Source organism: Desmodus rotundus, chromosome 9, assembly GCF_022682495.2.
Source record: "Desmodus rotundus isolate HL8 chromosome 9, HLdesRot8A.1, whole genome shotgun sequence".
Taxonomy (NCBI): domain Eukaryota; kingdom Metazoa; phylum Chordata; class Mammalia; order Chiroptera; family Phyllostomidae; genus Desmodus; species Desmodus rotundus.
In genome coordinates, this window is record NC_071395.1 from 37,669,819 (window position 1) to 37,686,082 (window position 16,264).

The 16,264-nt window shown below is 55.2% G+C and overlaps 1 protein-coding gene across 1 annotated transcript; it reads right to left on the reverse strand.

Moving 5' to 3' along the window:
- Positions 1-1,416: 1,416 nt before the first annotated feature.
- ABHD17A (abhydrolase domain containing 17A, depalmitoylase) lies at positions 1,417-10,186 on the reverse strand. Its single transcript, XM_053911623.1, has 5 exons — positions 10,030-10,186; positions 5,971-6,504; positions 4,565-4,759; positions 1,978-2,157; positions 1,417-1,891 (listed from the first exon to the last, which is right to left on the reverse strand). The coding sequence occupies exons 2-5, from the start codon at positions 6,300-6,302 to the stop codon at positions 1,666-1,668; spliced, it is 933 nt and encodes a 310-aa protein (XP_053767598.1). The 5' UTR covers positions 6,303-6,504; positions 10,030-10,186; the 3' UTR covers positions 1,417-1,665.
- Positions 10,187-16,264: the final 6,078 nt, after the last annotated feature.

The following is a 16,264-nucleotide window of genomic DNA, read 5'->3' on the forward strand; positions in this document are numbered from 1 at the left end:
AAGCCTGGATGCACGGCAGTGGGAGGGGTCGCTAGGAGAGGCATCTCCCGCATGACCCCCGGTGAGTCACCTCCCATCTGAAAGTGGCAACTGCAGTACCTTTTACGCGCCTGACGGGCTATTCTAACCTCTCTGAGCTCCCAAGTCCTTCGTTCCCAATTAGGAGCAATAAGAAGTTCTGCGAAGCAAAGTACCAGAAGGCCAAACTCGGCCAGACAGATGGGGAGCGATCCACCGCCACCTGATCCCGCTCGGTGTCAACAGTGAGATCCGCGGAGGCGCCGCTACAAGGTGGAACTGTGTGCGACCGACCCTGTGGCACCCCGCTCTACAGTTAGGGAGGTCGAGGCGCAGGGGGACGGGAGGAAACCTTTGGGAGCTGCGGAAAGGGCAGGGGCCAGCAGGGCGGGGTACTAGCCGCCAGCCACTTACCGGCGAGGTAGGGGCCTCCTCCACCGTAGGCCGCTTCCGGGTGAGCGCCACGCCACTTCCGCCCGATCGCACACTAAACGCAAGCTCCCTCGGTTGTCTCCACCCAGGGCAGAAGCACCGCCCCCGGTCCTTAAACGGGTAGCGCAACGCCAGAGGTCTCGGGCTAGGTAGGGCCTGTGGAATCGACTCGCTCCACCAAGTACTTACCCTGCCACAGTCCGGTCCCAACACAATCTAAGCCGCCGCCCAACCAAGGGATGGACGATAGGTTACTACCCCAGGAGTTTGCAGGAGGCACTCTGGGTCTGGGGGTGAGCCCGGAGTGTAGCTGAGGTCCAGAGAGAACCCGGACTTCAAGGGCACCTCAAGCAAACAAAGGTCAAAGGCCCTGAGACGTGCTGCGGAAATCCAGCCAGGTGGTCCCTTTTCCTGGGAGAGACCCCATAAGGTCCTCAGACCTCCCACTGCCCTACCCCAGGGCTTCAGCCTCCCCATTGGCAAAGTGACCTAGCCCGGCCCCTCAAGACCCTGGAAAGCTGTGTTGGCCCTCAGTGCAGCTCGTCCTACAGGATAGGCGGGACAGGAAAAGCAGCCTTGTGATTGCAAGTGTCTTATCTGTCATGAGAGCGATTGCACCACGTCCTTATCCATCACGGGAGCTGAAGGATGCCTCAGAGCAGGACAAGCCCATACCCACTGCGGCCACTCGCCCCCCAGGGTTGTCTTTAAAAGTAAGGGAGCACATCTCTCCCAGAAGGCGCACCAAATCTAGGCAGGGAGGGTCCTGTCAACCCCGCCACCACCACACCCAGGCGACCAATAGCCACAAGGTGCTCTGGTTGGGACCCTACCCCCTCTTCCACACGGTATCTGTGGTATCTGCACGTGAACCTTCCTGAGGACTAAGAGACAAACCCAGCAGCCTCTGAGAACACACTGAGCACTAGGGAGAGCACAGAAGAGCCATGAAAACAATAAGAGCCCTAAAATTTTAAATCTTTAATTTGTTTTCACGTTTTCCTTTGTTTTGCTTCCAAAAGGAAAGGAGGGCATTGCTCTGTCGCTTTTACACCGTCCACAGCCCCTGGGCCGGGGCAGTTCCCACCCAATTGCCCACGGGCTGCCTCGGCGGCCTGGGGCACCCGGGGGTTCACATGCAGCCCCCGAGGCCAGGGCTGGCGCTGTCTTATTGCTGAGGTCTGTCCCGGCTTGGCTCGGGGTACAGCAGCTCCACTAGGCGCGCTGGTTGGGCAGCTCCTGGGAGATGAACCGACGCAGGCGCTCCAGGTACTGGCTGTAAAGCTCAATGTCGTTGTGCCCGGCGCCCTCCACCCATAGCGGCTCCACAGCCTTGGGGCAGCGCTCATAGAGTGCCAGCCCGTGCGAGAAGTCGATCACCTCGTCTTCCGTGCCGTGGATGATAAGCACCGGTGATGTGATCTTGGACACCTTCTCGATACTGCAGGGTGGGGGGCGTCAGGCCTCCACGCCCCGCCCTGCCGAGGCCCCGCCCCCACCCCATCCCCAGGGCCTCCCAGCTCTCACTTGGGGAACGCATCGAAGCAGTAGGTCTTCCTGGTGTCTGGGAAGGCGACGCGCATGCCGGAGGTGAGCGGGGAGTGCAGCACCACCGCAGCACACTCGTAGCGCGAGGCGAGGTCCACAGTGGGCACTGTACCGATGCTCTGCCCGTACAGTACGATGCTGTCCGGACTGATGCCATACCTGGCGGCAGGGCAGGGTCAGCGGCAACCACAACACGTGCTTCCCACGGCCAGCCCTCTTTGAGCAGTTAAATTCCCCATTCTGTTCGAGGACAGCCTCTAGGCAATTAAGCTGCTCCCTGGGACCCTCCCCTGACTCCCAACAGAAGTGGTCCTTTTAGTAGGATGGTAAGGCCCTGGGCAGATGTGAAGAGAGCTGTTCCCCCTCAACCCTCTCCCACCGCACTGCAGCTCCAGGTCACCTGGCTGAGTTTCTCCAACAGATTATGCAAGGGGAGTGCCCCCTGGTGAAGGTCCTCCCGCAAAGACTGCTGGGGGCAGAGTAGCCCTGGGGCCTCTCCTGCCCCTTCTGGTCACCCTGTTAACCCCCAACCCTATACACTTAACCAGGACCACACCCAGATTCTGCTTTGGGTTTTTCCTATCCCTGCTGTTGGTTTTGAAGGTGAGGGGTGCTGTCTTTCTTTGTACCCCTCACCCCTTTACTGTAGGGAACTGAGGCAGCTGTTCCCAAATTTCACCACTTGATGTCTCCCATGCCCAATTAGGTGCTTAGGACACCGTGGTGAGTAGACTATTCACTTCTGCGGGGAGGTGGGTGGGTACTAACTCCTCCTGGCACCTTCTCCACATAGTGGCCAAGTCCTAGGCTTCTCTCCTCAGCACCAACTCCCACTGTCAGGTCTCAGGCCCAGCCCCTTCCCTTGCCCTGCCACCTCTCCACATGCCTACAGGGTCTCCCCACAGCCCAGCCGATCCAGCTCCAGACCACCTACATGCCTGTTCCTGACCGCATGGGAACCCACTTGCCACCCTCCCCATGCAGATGGCCTCCAAGGCTCTCCTCCAACACATCTGACCTCAATCCCAAAGGCACACTCTCTTCCTGGTGGATAGGGGCCAGGAGTTCTGGGGAACATCACCTGGGGAAACCCACCTGGGAAGCTAGACTCCACCTCCCTGTTTACAGAGGAGCACCTGCCCCTGTCCTCATAGCACTTTGTGTTAACCCCTGCCTACACCAGGCCTCAGGGACACCACCTGGTCACGTGCCTACCACCCTGACCACTCCTCCCTAGCCTGCTTCCATGTTGTCATGGCCACCCACCAATGTGCTGAGCGCCAGCCCAACCCTATCACCCAGCTCCAAGTAGGGATCCCCAGCAGCCCCTGGACATCTACACCTGGATTAACTCAACAAGCGCCAGATGGAGCAGCTCTTCTCCCCCAGCCTCCTCAGCCCCAGGCAGTGCTTAGTCCCAAGCCTCTTGCTGCCTCTAAGCTGTTGGAGCTGAAGGACCAGGACTCTGGAAGTCAATGCTGGTGACAGGACAGATGGACGATGGACAGAGCTCAGAGCCTTCACCCCACAGCAGGGTGTGATTCTGCCAGCAAGCTCCAGCGCGAGCAGGGCCAGCAGGAAGGGCTGAGGCAGTCAAGGGCAGGTATATATGTATACCATACCACCTAAGACAAGTCCCTGGTGCCAGGGTGCCCTGCTCCCAGGGTGCCTGGTACATCATGGGCCCCATCTCCCCAAGGCAGACTGACTGAGCCCAGAAGGAGAGGGTCTGGCAGGTAATCAGACAGGGCTGAGGTGGGGCATCCCCCAGCAGTGGGCTGGGCGCTATCTCCAGGAGGGCCAGGGTTGGCCTCCTTCTGGAGCAGTGCTGCGCACAGGGCAGCATGCGGCAAACGCTGGCTCAGAAACTGAGTGAATGTGCTTCAGTGAGTGCTAGGGAGGGAGAGGTCTGCCCAATACCTAGACGACCGGGATGGTGAAGGGCCTGAGTCACGCATGTGGGTATGTCTTCTGCTCACTGACCTCCCACTGGCCACCAGAGCTGTGCTGGGCACCAAGGGACCCAAAAGAACCCTCCAGGCCTAGAGCAGACCCCCCCCCACCACCACTGCCCCCAGGATGAGGCCACAAGTACCTCTCATAAGCCCATTTCCAAAATCCCAATGAGGTGTAGCCCAGTCCTGCCCTGTACCCCGTGTGCTCCCTCAACCTGGGGGCTCCCACAGTTCATTCACACAGTCCTCACATTCTACTTCCTGGACCCAGGTCCTCTGCCTACTACTCCCTCTTGGGGGAACCTCCACTCCCCTGGGGACAGCCTCAGCCCAGGGAGGTTTGAGGACTGTCCGCACACCTGCCTGCACACCAAGCATGCCTGTCACCATGCTGAGGGGACATGGATCAGGTCTCACCTTTTGGACCACTGAGGCTGCTGAGGGCTCCCTCTCCAGCAGGGCCACCCACTGGGACTTGGCCCAGGCTCCTCCCTCTCCAGGGAGGCTGGCCCAAGTCCCTGGTGGGTGCCTTCCAACCCTCCCTGTTTCACAGGGTCTGGTCCCCTTGAGGGGACAATCCAAGTTGACCGAGTCCCCAGCACACAGCTCACCGGGTGCGCAGGGCCTGCCAGGCAGCATCAATGTCGGCGTAGAGGTTCTTCTCCGAGGGCCTGCCCGAGCTGACGCCATAGCCCGAGTAGTCATAGGAGAAGATGTTACAGTTGATGCGTGTGCCCAGGCCAATGTAGAAACTGCTCATCTGGCCCAGGTCCACCGCATTGCCATGTGAGAAGAGGACTGTGTACCTAAGGGGGTGGGAGGAGACAGGTCAGAGGGCAAGGGGGGAGGAGCTATCACACCCCAACCCAGAAGGGGACCGCAGTACTGACAAGGGGGATAAGCTGCCTGTGCCACAAAGTAGCCCAGCTCCTCCTGCCTATATTATCTCAGATAGGGGACAGCCAGCGAAGCCTCAGGCTTCCCCTCTGTGAAAAAGGCACTAGGACCATTGGTCATGTTCTGAGCACAGGGGGAGCCCAGCTGCCTTTCCTTGGGTCCGTTCCTTTTGGAAAGACTCCAACAGCCCCAGAGGATGTCAGGCACATGGGACCGCTGCTCAAGGCATTCCTGGAGAGACAGCTTCTCCGTCGGCAGGGCTATTCCCTCTCCTCCAGACAGCTGGCCCCCCGCTCCCGCTTCACAAGCAAATAAAGCCACCCCCTGTGCACAGTGGTGTGGGTCTCCCTCTCCTGCAGAAAGTGACCATGGCACTCATTTCAGCCCTTGTGTTCCATGGCAGCCCTGCCAAGCTGCTGCTAGCAGAGCCTGCCCAGGTCCTGCCAACAGCAGGCAACCCAGTGTCTCCAGCCGATGGACTCCTGGAGTTCCCTTCCTCCAGCACCACTGGGTCCCAGCTCCCCACTCCCATCACACCAGACTAGCCCAGAGGAAGAGCTCACCCTTTGGACTTAGACCTGGAATCAAAACCTGCCTGGTCTGAGGCAGAAGCACCTGGAAGGTCCGCTTCTGCCCCATCCCTCAGGCTCAGGGAAGAGCTTTGCTTGCAGGTCCTAAGGTGCCCTGATAGTGGGGAACCAGACTGAGCATGAGCCACCAGCTGGTCTCAGGTACCAAGACTTCACTGGGCACCAAGTCCCTAAGACACTCTGCTCCTTGTCAAGCAGGTGCTGTGACACAGCCACTTGAAGCCACTTCCCCGAGCCTTAGGTCCTCATCTGCAAGATGGGGTGCTGAGGCACCCTCAGAGCTGCACATGGTAGGGTGCCTGGCACAAGGGCCCAGGGTAGCTGGGCAGAGGCCATCGGCAAAGTGAAGCCCATCCTTGGAGGCTCTAGTCGGCCAGCCTTGGCAAGAAGAATCCCCAGGCACCCACTGGGCTCTCACCCCGCTCTGGCACTCCAGGGACCCTGAGGATGAGCACAAGATACCCCCCAGATCCTGCCCCCTCCATTCTTCCAGGCTCTGGGTCTGTCCAAGTTGAGTCTTTGAAGCTAACCTGGCTCCAGGCACGCAGCGCACATACATGCAGGCAATGCGGTTGCCCCGGCTGCTCTTGGTCAGGAAGACCTCAACAGTGTCCAGCTCGCGCTGGCTGTACTGGAAATCAGAGCGCTCCATCAGGTGGAGCTTCCAGCGCCCAGGGGTGCCTGTGGAGGTCCGCAGGGTCCCCAAGGGAGTGGTCCCAACCCCACCAGGTCTGGGTTCAGGCTCGGGCACCAGCGAGTAGGTGGGCTCTGGAGGCAGGAAGGCGAGCTTGGCGGCAATGCGACCAGGGCAGGGCGGGCAGCAGAAGAGGCAGCACAGCTCAGTCACGGACAGGCCGTTCATGGTGGGCACCAGGCCCCGGGGCAGGCCTCACTTAGCAGGGGAGGGGTGGGATGCTCCAAGATATAGGCGGGGAGGGGCAATCCCCAGCCACTGCCCCAGACAAGAGCCCTGTTAGGAGGCAGCAGCCCAGCCCCATCGCGGTCCAAGCCGAGCCCTCGGGAGCCTCGCAGCCTCACATCTCCAGGTTGTACACAGGGAGGCCCTGCAAAGAACAGAGACATGTGAGATCCCACCACCAGAGATAGAAACCAATCTACAAGGCCTGAGGCTCTTGGCCTTCCTCAAAGCCCAGTCCACCTTCTCCTGCTCAGACTGCTTGTCTTCCACCCCACAGACCTGCAAGCCCAGCTTGCCCTCCAAGGGGACCATGTAACTCCCAAGTGACCTCTGTGGGACCCAAAGCTGATCTGTCCCCACCTGCTACCATCCTCCCTCAGCTTGCAGTCAACACCTCTTGCCACTTAAGCCCATTTGTCAGCCGGGCCATGGCCTAATATTTCTGCTGGGCAAGCAACCCCCAGCCCACTTGAGCTCTCCTCCCCCTGCGCTAGGGCCAGGGAAACCCTGTCACCACCACCCCCATGCCTCTGTCCGGAAAGCTGGCCCAGACTCTTCCCCCTGCCCATCTCTGTGATATACTTCAAGGATCCAACTCCATCCTCAGGTGATACAGAGCAACCAAGGACCCAAGGAACCCAAGAGCATGCGCTGGGCCTGCCTCAGGACATGCGGCAGGGCTGTGATGTCCAGAGACAGAGGAGCTAAGGCAGAGGAATCACAACAAACAAAGGCTCTGGGAACAAAAGCAGGATACATCTCAGGCTAAGAGATGAACAATAGCTCTCCCCTGTGCTGGGTGCCAGACCCAGGGGACAGGCTGTTGAGAGCATAGGGGTGATGGGAGCTGGGGCTCCTCCTCCAGCTCTGCCAACTTCAGAGTCTGGGACCTCGGGCAAGTGGCTTACTCCCAGAGCCTCAGTTTCCTCATCCAGCAACAAAGACACCACTCACCTCACAGGGGTAGTAAATGAGATGAGGGGTTTAGTGGTGGGCAGGGGACGTGGCTCAGAGTAGAAGCTCAAATGTTCTTCCTTTTGGCAGAACGTTGTGAAACACTATTTAACTGACTACGACTAAATTGCTAAAGCAAATACAATCGCATACAGAGCTGCCAACAGAGAGACTAGGTAAAAACCGAGGTTTGAGGAAACCTGACCACTTACTCCACTTTCCCTACAGACTGGCTCAAGGGAGGGGGACACACGCCACTCAGCTTTCCCAGCAGAGCACCTTGGCGCGTTCAGTTTTGAGGCCACAGCATTTGAAAACCATTGGGCCACAGACATGTGAATTCAGAGTAGGTCAGAGCAGTGTGAGGCCCGGAACACACCTGCTCCCTCCAGATCTGTGACCTGAGAGTCAGGGCTGGAGAGAGCCACATCCAGCTGTCGCCCGGATTCGGGGCACACGGAGGAGTGAGAGAGCTGCAGATGCCCATGTGGAGAGACATGGACGGCTTCCAGGGGTCCCTGAACTCTTAGGCAGGACGCACACTTTATGTGCAAGTATTTGTCAGAGGACAAGGTCTATTGTACTGGTTCTGTGAGGCAGGAGAGTTTGCCCTCACCAGGGACACTTGCTGTGTCTAGAGACATTTTTGTTTATGAAGACTGGGGGAGAGAGCCCCTAGCATTGAAAGGGTAGAGGACAGGGATGCTGCTTAAAGCCCCCCAGGGCACCCCCCAAGAAAGAATTATCTGTCCCCAAATGTCAACCAACATGTTCTCCAAGAGGTCCAGGCCCCAACAGGTGACAGTCCGCTGGTGCAAGGGGGAATTGAAGTCTGGGCAGCACTGTGAAAGCTGCTTTGGAGAGGGAGACCTGGCCAAGAGCCAGGGGGCAACCCTGAGGATGAAGGGGCACACCAAGGTTGCCAGGCCTCACTGACCAAGCCAAAAACCTGGATGTGGTCCTTGACTCCTCCCTGCTGGCTCTTCCTCCCTCTCTTTAACCGCCCCCTGGTCCCCTCCGCTGTCATCACCTAGACTTCAGCAGTCGCCTTCCTTGCTGCCCCCCCCCCCACCATTACTCCAGGCCATTCGTCCCCACACTCCCCAGCAGCTGAGAGATCTTTTCACAACACAAAGCTGATCACCCCACCTCCCTTTTACGATGCCCCAGGGCCTCTCACTATTTCCAGGATAGAGATCAAATCCCTCGCCAGAGCCTGCCAGGTCAGCAGTCAGCTGGGGTAACCTCTCCAGACTCACTCATCTGGTACCCCACTCGCCCTCACTCTCCGTAGATAAGCCAGAGCCCACATAGGTCCCCTCCTGGGGATCCCCTCCCCAATCTCATTGGATGGTCCTTGCCCTTGTCCTTTCCACCATTCAGATTTCACTTCAGTGCCATCAGGGAGGCCTTCCAAACCTGGTCAGGTCCCCCCACCCCGGCACCCGCCGTGCTCTCACGGTTCCAGGTTCTAACCAAAGCAAAACCCCACGAAGGCAGGACCACTGTCTGTGTTTGCTCAATAAACAATGGCTGAACTAAGGGGCAAATGACAAGCGGAAAAGAGGAAACTGGGAAGCCAGAGTCCTTGAGGTTTGACAGGGAAGGCGGACAGTCTCTTCTCAGGCCACATGCAGTTAGGACCTCCTGCACGTCATTTATGGGTGTCACTGAGTGTGCCCCAAGAGCCAGGCCTCAGACTGGGCAGTGCACATCCAGGAACCTCGCTCACTGGGCACACACCTCTGGCACCCAAAGCCCCAGTGATTCCAACCACAAGCACATACTGGGCACCCTGCTGCCAGGCCCCATGTGGGCTGGATGTGTTAAGAAGACCAACAAGGAACCAAGGCAATTGCAATACCCTAGGACGACCTAAATACAAACGACTCTGAAGGCACCCCGCCCATCCAGTCGGGGTGGGAAAGCTGCCTGCCTGGAAGAAGGTGCAGTCTGAAAGGTGGAGAGAAACCGGCCAGGTGACAGGGATGGGGCAGAGGGAAGAGCATGAGCAAAACCCCAGAGGTGACAGCGCGTTCCAGAAACTGCGGGTCCTGGTTAGCGCCGACACTGGAAGAGGCAGGCAGAGAGATCCCGGAGGCCAGGGGCCCCACCCGTGAGCCCCGCCGCAGAGATTGGACTTTATCCTGGGGAAAACAGGGAGCCCCGGAGGAGTCCTGGGCCGGGGTTAGGGGCTGTGCGTGTTCCTTGAACTGCAGCGGAGGCCGGGAAGTCAGCAAAGGGGCTGAGGCGTCTGGGAGACGTTTAAGAAGCAGGAGCTGCAGCGGCGGCGGGCCTGGGTGTTGGGCTGGCGGGCCGGTTCCGGGGCAGGGGCAGAGTCCGCGCCTCGGACTGCGCACTCCGGGAAGGAGGGGGCCACAACCCAGGAGAGTGGGCGTTCAACCCACCACGTCCGACGGCTGAATGTAGCGGGGGAAAGAGGTGGGGGCCGCGTCACAGGAGAGTGAGCGCCCACCCCACGCTGGAAGGCTGAAGCGGGGACAGGGGTAGGCCGGAGTCGGGGACTCTGCCCCGCGGTCTTCACTACTGGCCCGGGGTCCCTCCGGCCGGCACCGTGGCCGCCCCGAGAGTGCGGGGTGTCGGGGTCGTCCGGCCGGGCTGCCCGGGCCTCGCGGCAGGGCCCGGCTCCCCAAACGGCCAGGCGCGGCACCGAGGCCGCCCCACGCCGCCGCGCCCGCTCCTGTTCGGCACTCACCGCCGCGGCCCGCGCACCCCAGTCCTGGGGCCGCACTCCATGGTTCCCGGCCGTCAGCCCGTGCGTCCGCCCGTCCCTCAGCGCCACTGCCTAGCCTTCTGCACCGCCGCCGCCGCCGCTCCCCCGCGGGCGGAAGTCAGCCTCGCTCCCGCCACCGCCCCGGAAGTGACGCGTAGTCCCGCGCTGAGGCTAGAGGGGTTCCAGCTTTGGTTTTCAGGACTGGCGTCCCCTCATCATTCATTTCTTCTTTTACTCGCTCCAGGGCCAGGACTGAGGGGAGGCGAGTGAAGCAAGGTTGCGGAAATGCAGGGTCTGATCCTGCGTTTATTTACAACCATGATATTTTGGCCAGGATCGGTGTGGCTCAGCTGGTTGGGCGTCGTCCAGCAGAGCGGGGTCAATTCCCAGTTACGGGTACACGCTGGGAAGGGACTCATGGAAGAGGCAAGCAATCTCTCTCACATAAGATGTTTCTCGCCCTGTCAGTCCCTTCCTTCCCCTCCCACTAAAAATAAATATTTTCTAAAAAGTCATGAATATTCTTCCTCCTGGGTTCTTTTGCACATTTCATCTTTTTAAGTATTACATGAAAATACTATGAATTCTGGTAGCTGAGTTTTTTGGTGTTCCTTAAATTTTGTGCCTAAGGCAAGTGCCTCGCACTCTTTACCCCAGTCCTTCCCAGCTCTGAGCAAGCTGCAGGATAAGGGCTGGGAACAAAATGGGGGGTATGGCTAAAGATGACGGGTGGCCAAGTCAGGCCTTTCTGAGGTGGTAACAGTGACAGAGTCAGGAAGGCTGCAGAGGCCAACAGGGCCCAGCTTGAGGCAAGACTGTGAATCTGTGAATTAATTGGACAGTCTCGTGCCCTTCCAGGCCTCCTGCCTTTATGCCTTTCCCCCTGCCTGCATCCCTTTCCCAGCTCAAAATGCCCCATCCCCAGCAGGCAGTACCCAACCCACTCTCACCCCTACTGCTTCCCAAGGACTCTGATCTTGAGCTATATTTACAGAGATAAGCCTGAGGGAGCCAGACCTTCTCCAGGGCCCCATTCCTCCAATCAGCTGCCTAGAGAGGACCCAGGCTCAGGAGCCAGACCTCCTCCAGGGCCCCATTCCTCCAATCAGCTGCCTGGAGAGGACCCAGGCTCAGGAGTAGACACTGCCCGGGGCTGGTTTCCTCTGGTCCCCAGCTCTGGCCCCCTGACCTGGGCTCAGCCACCACACTGGCCTTGCCAGGTTCATTCCAACCTCAAGGCTTTTGCATAAGCTTCACCTCCTGCCTGGAGTGCCCTGTCCCCAAGTAGCCACATGACTGGTTCCTCATCTTCCGGCAAGCTCTCATATGTCGCCTCTTCAGAGAGCCCTCTCTGGCCACCACCCCCAGCCGAAGTCCCTAGTACACATACCCTCATCCCATCACACTATTTCTTACATCATTTAATTGAGCTGTTTCCTTGTTTATCATCTATCTACCCCATATTTCATGCGCTTCCCAGAGCAGGGACCCAGGCTTTTGTCCACCATGTTCCCAGCTGTCACTCAGGCTGTCTGATGAAGGATGCATAACAAATGTAATAAAAATAATTCCCAGCTCACAGGATGGCTTCCGTGAGGGTGGGAGGAGGCTCACTGAGCCTTTGAGCGCCACCAAGCACAGACCTCAGGCCATCCCTCAGTCTCTGGTTGACTTGAGATACGCAGTCTGTTTGGAAAATAACTTGGCCACAGAAATCAATGGTCGTAAAAGCACTCCCACCAGGGAACCATGAATTCCAGCCCCTAGCTCTCCAGTATGGAACCATTAACCCCACATGGGTACTTATTAAAGTTAAATGAATTTATTAAAAATCAATAAAATTTGCCCTGACCGGTGTGGCCCAGTGGATCGATCGCCAGCGGGTGAACCAAAGGGTTGCTGGTTTGATTCCCAGTCAGGGCACATGCCTGGGTTTCATGCCAGGTCCCCAGTAGGGGGCATGCAAGAGGCAACCACACATTGATATTTGTCTCCCTCTGTTTCTCCCTCCCTTCCTCTTTCTCTAAAAATAAATAAATAAAATCTTTAAAAATTTTTTAATTTAGTTCTTCAGTTACAATGGTCTCGAGTGCTCAAGAGCCCCGTGGAACTGGTGGCTCCCATATTGAATGGCATAGATGGAGACCACGTCCATCAACTGGAAAGTCCCAGAGTACCAGTCTACACAGTGAGTTCCACCATCTGTGTCTGTTTTTTCCCTGTTGTGTCCCCAGTGCCCAACTCGGGACTTAGCATTCAGTGAATGCTCAATAAATGTTGATGGAAGAAGAGAAGGAAAGAAGGGAGGGAAGAATTCTCCTTCTAAAGATCTAAGTAAACAATATGAAGCACACAGCCCTGGCTGGTACAGCTCAGTGGATTGAGTGCCAGCTGGCGAACTAAAGGGTCGCTGGTTTGATTCCCAGTCAAGGCACATACCTGGGTTACGGGCCAGGTCCCCAGTAAGGGTCACAAGAGAGGCAACCACACATTGATGTTTCTCTCCTTCTGTTTCTCCTTTCCTCCCCCTCTGTCTAAAATAAATAAATAAAATCTTTAAAAAAAAAGAAAAAAACACCATGGAGATGATCACTTTTTCTGCCTTGGCCCCTCTGCAATGCTCTCATGATATCCCCAGGGCTGCCCCACGGCTTGCATGCTCAGTCCTCTCTTGTTGGACGTAGAGGTTGATTCCCTGTCTGGCCAGAACAGAAATAGCGTGTGAGATTTCCACCCTGAGGGCAGGGACCTTTGGGGGGGCGGGGAGGCACTGAGGAATGGATGATTACTGAAAGAAGAGGCTTCTAATGAGAAGGTCCACGCAGCTGCATCCAGGAAACAAAGCAGTCATAGAGGAGTTGGGAAGACCCAACTCCGCCCCGAGAAAAACACACCACAATGGGAACAGGAGTGACGTGGGAGGATGAGGAGCCGGGTGAGTTTTTCTTTTCTTCACACTTCGACATCTTCTGAGTTAGTTCTGGTTTTTCTTGGCAAAGGGTGTGTTGCACTTCTCTGATCAGGCAGAGGCCGCAGTAAAGCTAGATGGCTGAAAGAAGACTGGCTATCAAAAAAAATTATGCTTATGCTTCTTGGGAGGTGTCCAAAAGAATTCAAAGCAGGGACTCAAACAGGGACTTGTACTTGATTATTTGTAGCAGCATGATTCACAGTAGCCAAGGATGGATGAATGGATAAACGAAACCTGGTCCATCCACACCGTGGAATAGTATTTAGCCTTATAAAGGATAGGCACATTCTGACACCCGTGGCGACGTGGATGAACCTGTTTTTCAGCACTGATTTTTAACGTTTTATTTATTAATTCTCGAGAGAGAGGAAAGAAGAGGGAGAGAGAGAGAGAGAGAGAGAGATTGAGAGAGACAGAAAGGAACATCGACTTGTTGTGTCACTTATCAATGCATTCATTGATTGATTCTTGTATGTCCCTGACCGGGAATCAAACTGGCAACCTTCAGGGTGATACTCTAACCACCTGAGCTATCTGGCCAGGGATATGTGCATGAATCTTGAGGACGTTAGGCTGAGTGACATAAGCCAGACACAGAAAGACAAATACTGTGTAATTCCACTCATGGGAGGTCCTTAGAAGAGTCAGATCCATAGAGACAGAAAGTGGACAGTCGAAGCCAGGGGATGGGGATTTAGTGTTTCATAGGGAGGGAGTTTCAGGTTGGGAAGTTCGTGTATATGCGAAAGTTCTGGATATGAGGATGTTCTGGAAATGGACGGTGGGGACAGTGACACACCTTGTGAGTGTACTTAATGCCACCAAGTTGTACACTTAAAATGATTAAGATGGTAAATTCGATTTTTTTAATGTTTATTTATTTTTTTAAGACTTTATATATTTATTTTTAGACAGAGGGGGCGGGACAGAGAAAGAGAAGGAGAGAAACATCATTGTTTGCTTGCCTCTTGCACACCCTCTACCAGGGACCTGGCCCACAACCCAGGCATGTACCCCGACTGAAAGTCGAACCAGCGGCCCTTTGGCTCACAGTCCGGTGATCAATCCACTGAACCTCATCAGCCAGGGCATAAATGTTTATTTATTGATTTGAGAAAGAGAGAGGAAGGGGTGGGGAGAGAGAGAGAGAGACATCAATTTGTTGTTCCCCTTATTTATGCATTCATTGGTTGAGTTTTTTATGTGCCCTGACTGGGGATCAAACCCACCACCTTGTATCAGGATGATGCACTAACCAACTGAGCTACCTAGCCATGGCAAGATGGTAAATTTTATATTATGTATATTTCACCATAATAAAGTAAATAAAGTTCATAAAACCATGAGGTCGGGGGGAGAGCCCCAGGTGCCTGGAGAAGTGACAGCTTCATGGGCTGAGACCTGTGCAGTCACCCAGGGCTTTGACCTCAGAAGGGTCCCACCCATGACTTACTGCGCTGTGGCTGCTGTATTGAAATTCCTAATAATTTTTTAACAAAGTGTATTTTCATTTCAAACTGGAATCTTCAAATTATGTGGCCTGTCTTGGTTTGAGGAAAGGACAGAGAGGCCCAAGGTCATGGTCTGGGACCCTGGGGCTGGTGGAGAAGCACCCTAACATGCAAGTTGTCTGCCCCACCCCAAGGGGAGAGAGTGAGACCTAGTCAGGAAGTGGGCTCCTGACACAGCCAGGAAGGAAGTGTGTGTGTGGGGGGGCTCCTAAAATAGCAGCAGTTGCTAGCTGATTGAGTAGGGGGTAGGGATGGGAGGTTGGACAGGAGTGAGCCAGCCCCAGGAGGCATGGGGGCTTTCCTAAAGAATCCCCCTCCCCAAACTAGGTCCTCTTCCACTACACAGCCAGAAATAATGTTTGAAAAATTAAATTATAACTTACAGACCACCATGTGCACAAATCTTATTTGCACAACTTAACTAAACTGCACGCATATGGGTGAAACCATGGGTGCAATAGAAAGTCCAGTGATGCTGATGGCTGGGGGGAGGGATGAATAGGCAGGAGTACAAAAGATTTTTAGGACAGTGAAAATATTCTCCTGATACCATAACGATGGACACAGGTCATTATACATTTGTTCAAACCCGTAGAACGTACAACCCTAAGAGTGAACCCCCCATGTAAACTGCGGATGTTAGATGACAGTGACTTGTCAGCGTAGGTGCATCCTTGAAACAAATGTCCCCCTCTGGTTGCGGAACAGGGGAGGCTGTGCATGTGTTGGGGCAGGGATATATGGGAAATCTCTGTAGCTTCCTCTCAATTTGCTGTGAACTTAAAACTGCTAAAAAAAAAAAAGTCATTTAAACATACACATATACATACAAGCCTCTGGATTGTAATCCACTTCCAACCCCCAACCTGTGCCAGAGGCTCCCTCCTGTCCTGTCGGTGTCCCTTCCCTCCAGAGGTCATTACTAGTTGACTTCTATCAGTGTTGATTCATTCATTCATTAAAAAATGTTTTTTACTTTCTGTAAATAAAATCATACAGTGCGCTCACTTTTGTGTTGGCTACTTTCACTCCACATCGTGTGTAGCAGTCATTCATCTTTTTCATTGCTGCAGTATATTCCATTGTATTGTTGTACCACTTTTCTCGATGCATTCTCCTGCAGATGGACAATTGGGTTGTTTACAGTTTGGGGCTATTATGAACAAAGTTTCTGTGAACATTCATAAATTTTTTACTGGACACAAATACGCATTTAATTGGGTGCTGTATTAGTTTGCTGGGGCTGGCATAACACAGCTGGATAGGAGGGGTGGCTTAAACGACAATCATTGGTTTTCTTCTAGTGCTAGAGGCTGGAAGTTTGAGATGAAGGTTTCAGCAGGGCTGGTTCTTCTGGAGTTCTCTCTCCTTGGTATGTAGGTAGCCGTCTTCTCCCTGTGTTTCACATGGTCTTCTTCTACACAAGCCTAGATTCTAATCTTCTCTTTTAAAAAAGATATTTTATGTATGTATTTTTAGAGCAGGGGGAAGGGAGGGAGAAAGAGAGGGAGAGAACCATCAACGTCTGGTTGCCTGTTGCGTGCCTCCTACTGGGGCCCTGGCCCGCAACCCAGGCGTGTGCCCTGACTGGGAATCAAACTGGTGACCCTTTGGTTCACAGGCCAGCACTCAATCCAATGAGGTAAACCAGCCAGGGCCGAGCTCCTCTTCCTATAAGGACTCTAGTCATGTTGGATCAAGACCCAAAGCAATGATTTCATTTTACCTTAATGAC

What these genes read in the sequence shown, in the direction of transcription:
- ABHD17A (XM_053911623.1), bottom strand. Translation starts at nt 6,302, where the DNA reads ATGAACGGCCTGTCCGTGACTGAGCTGTGCTGCCTCTTCTGCTGCCCG. An exon ending in TGGCAGGCCCTGCGCACCCG is followed by an intron (nt 2,158 to 4,564) that starts GTGAGCTGTGTG and finishes CCCTGCCGCCAG; the next exon opens with GTATGGCATCAGTCCGGACA. An exon ending in TGCTTCGATGCGTTCCCCAA is followed by an intron (nt 1,892 to 1,977) that starts GTGAGAGCTGGG and finishes CCCACCCTGCAG; the next exon opens with TATCGAGAAGGTGTCCAAGA.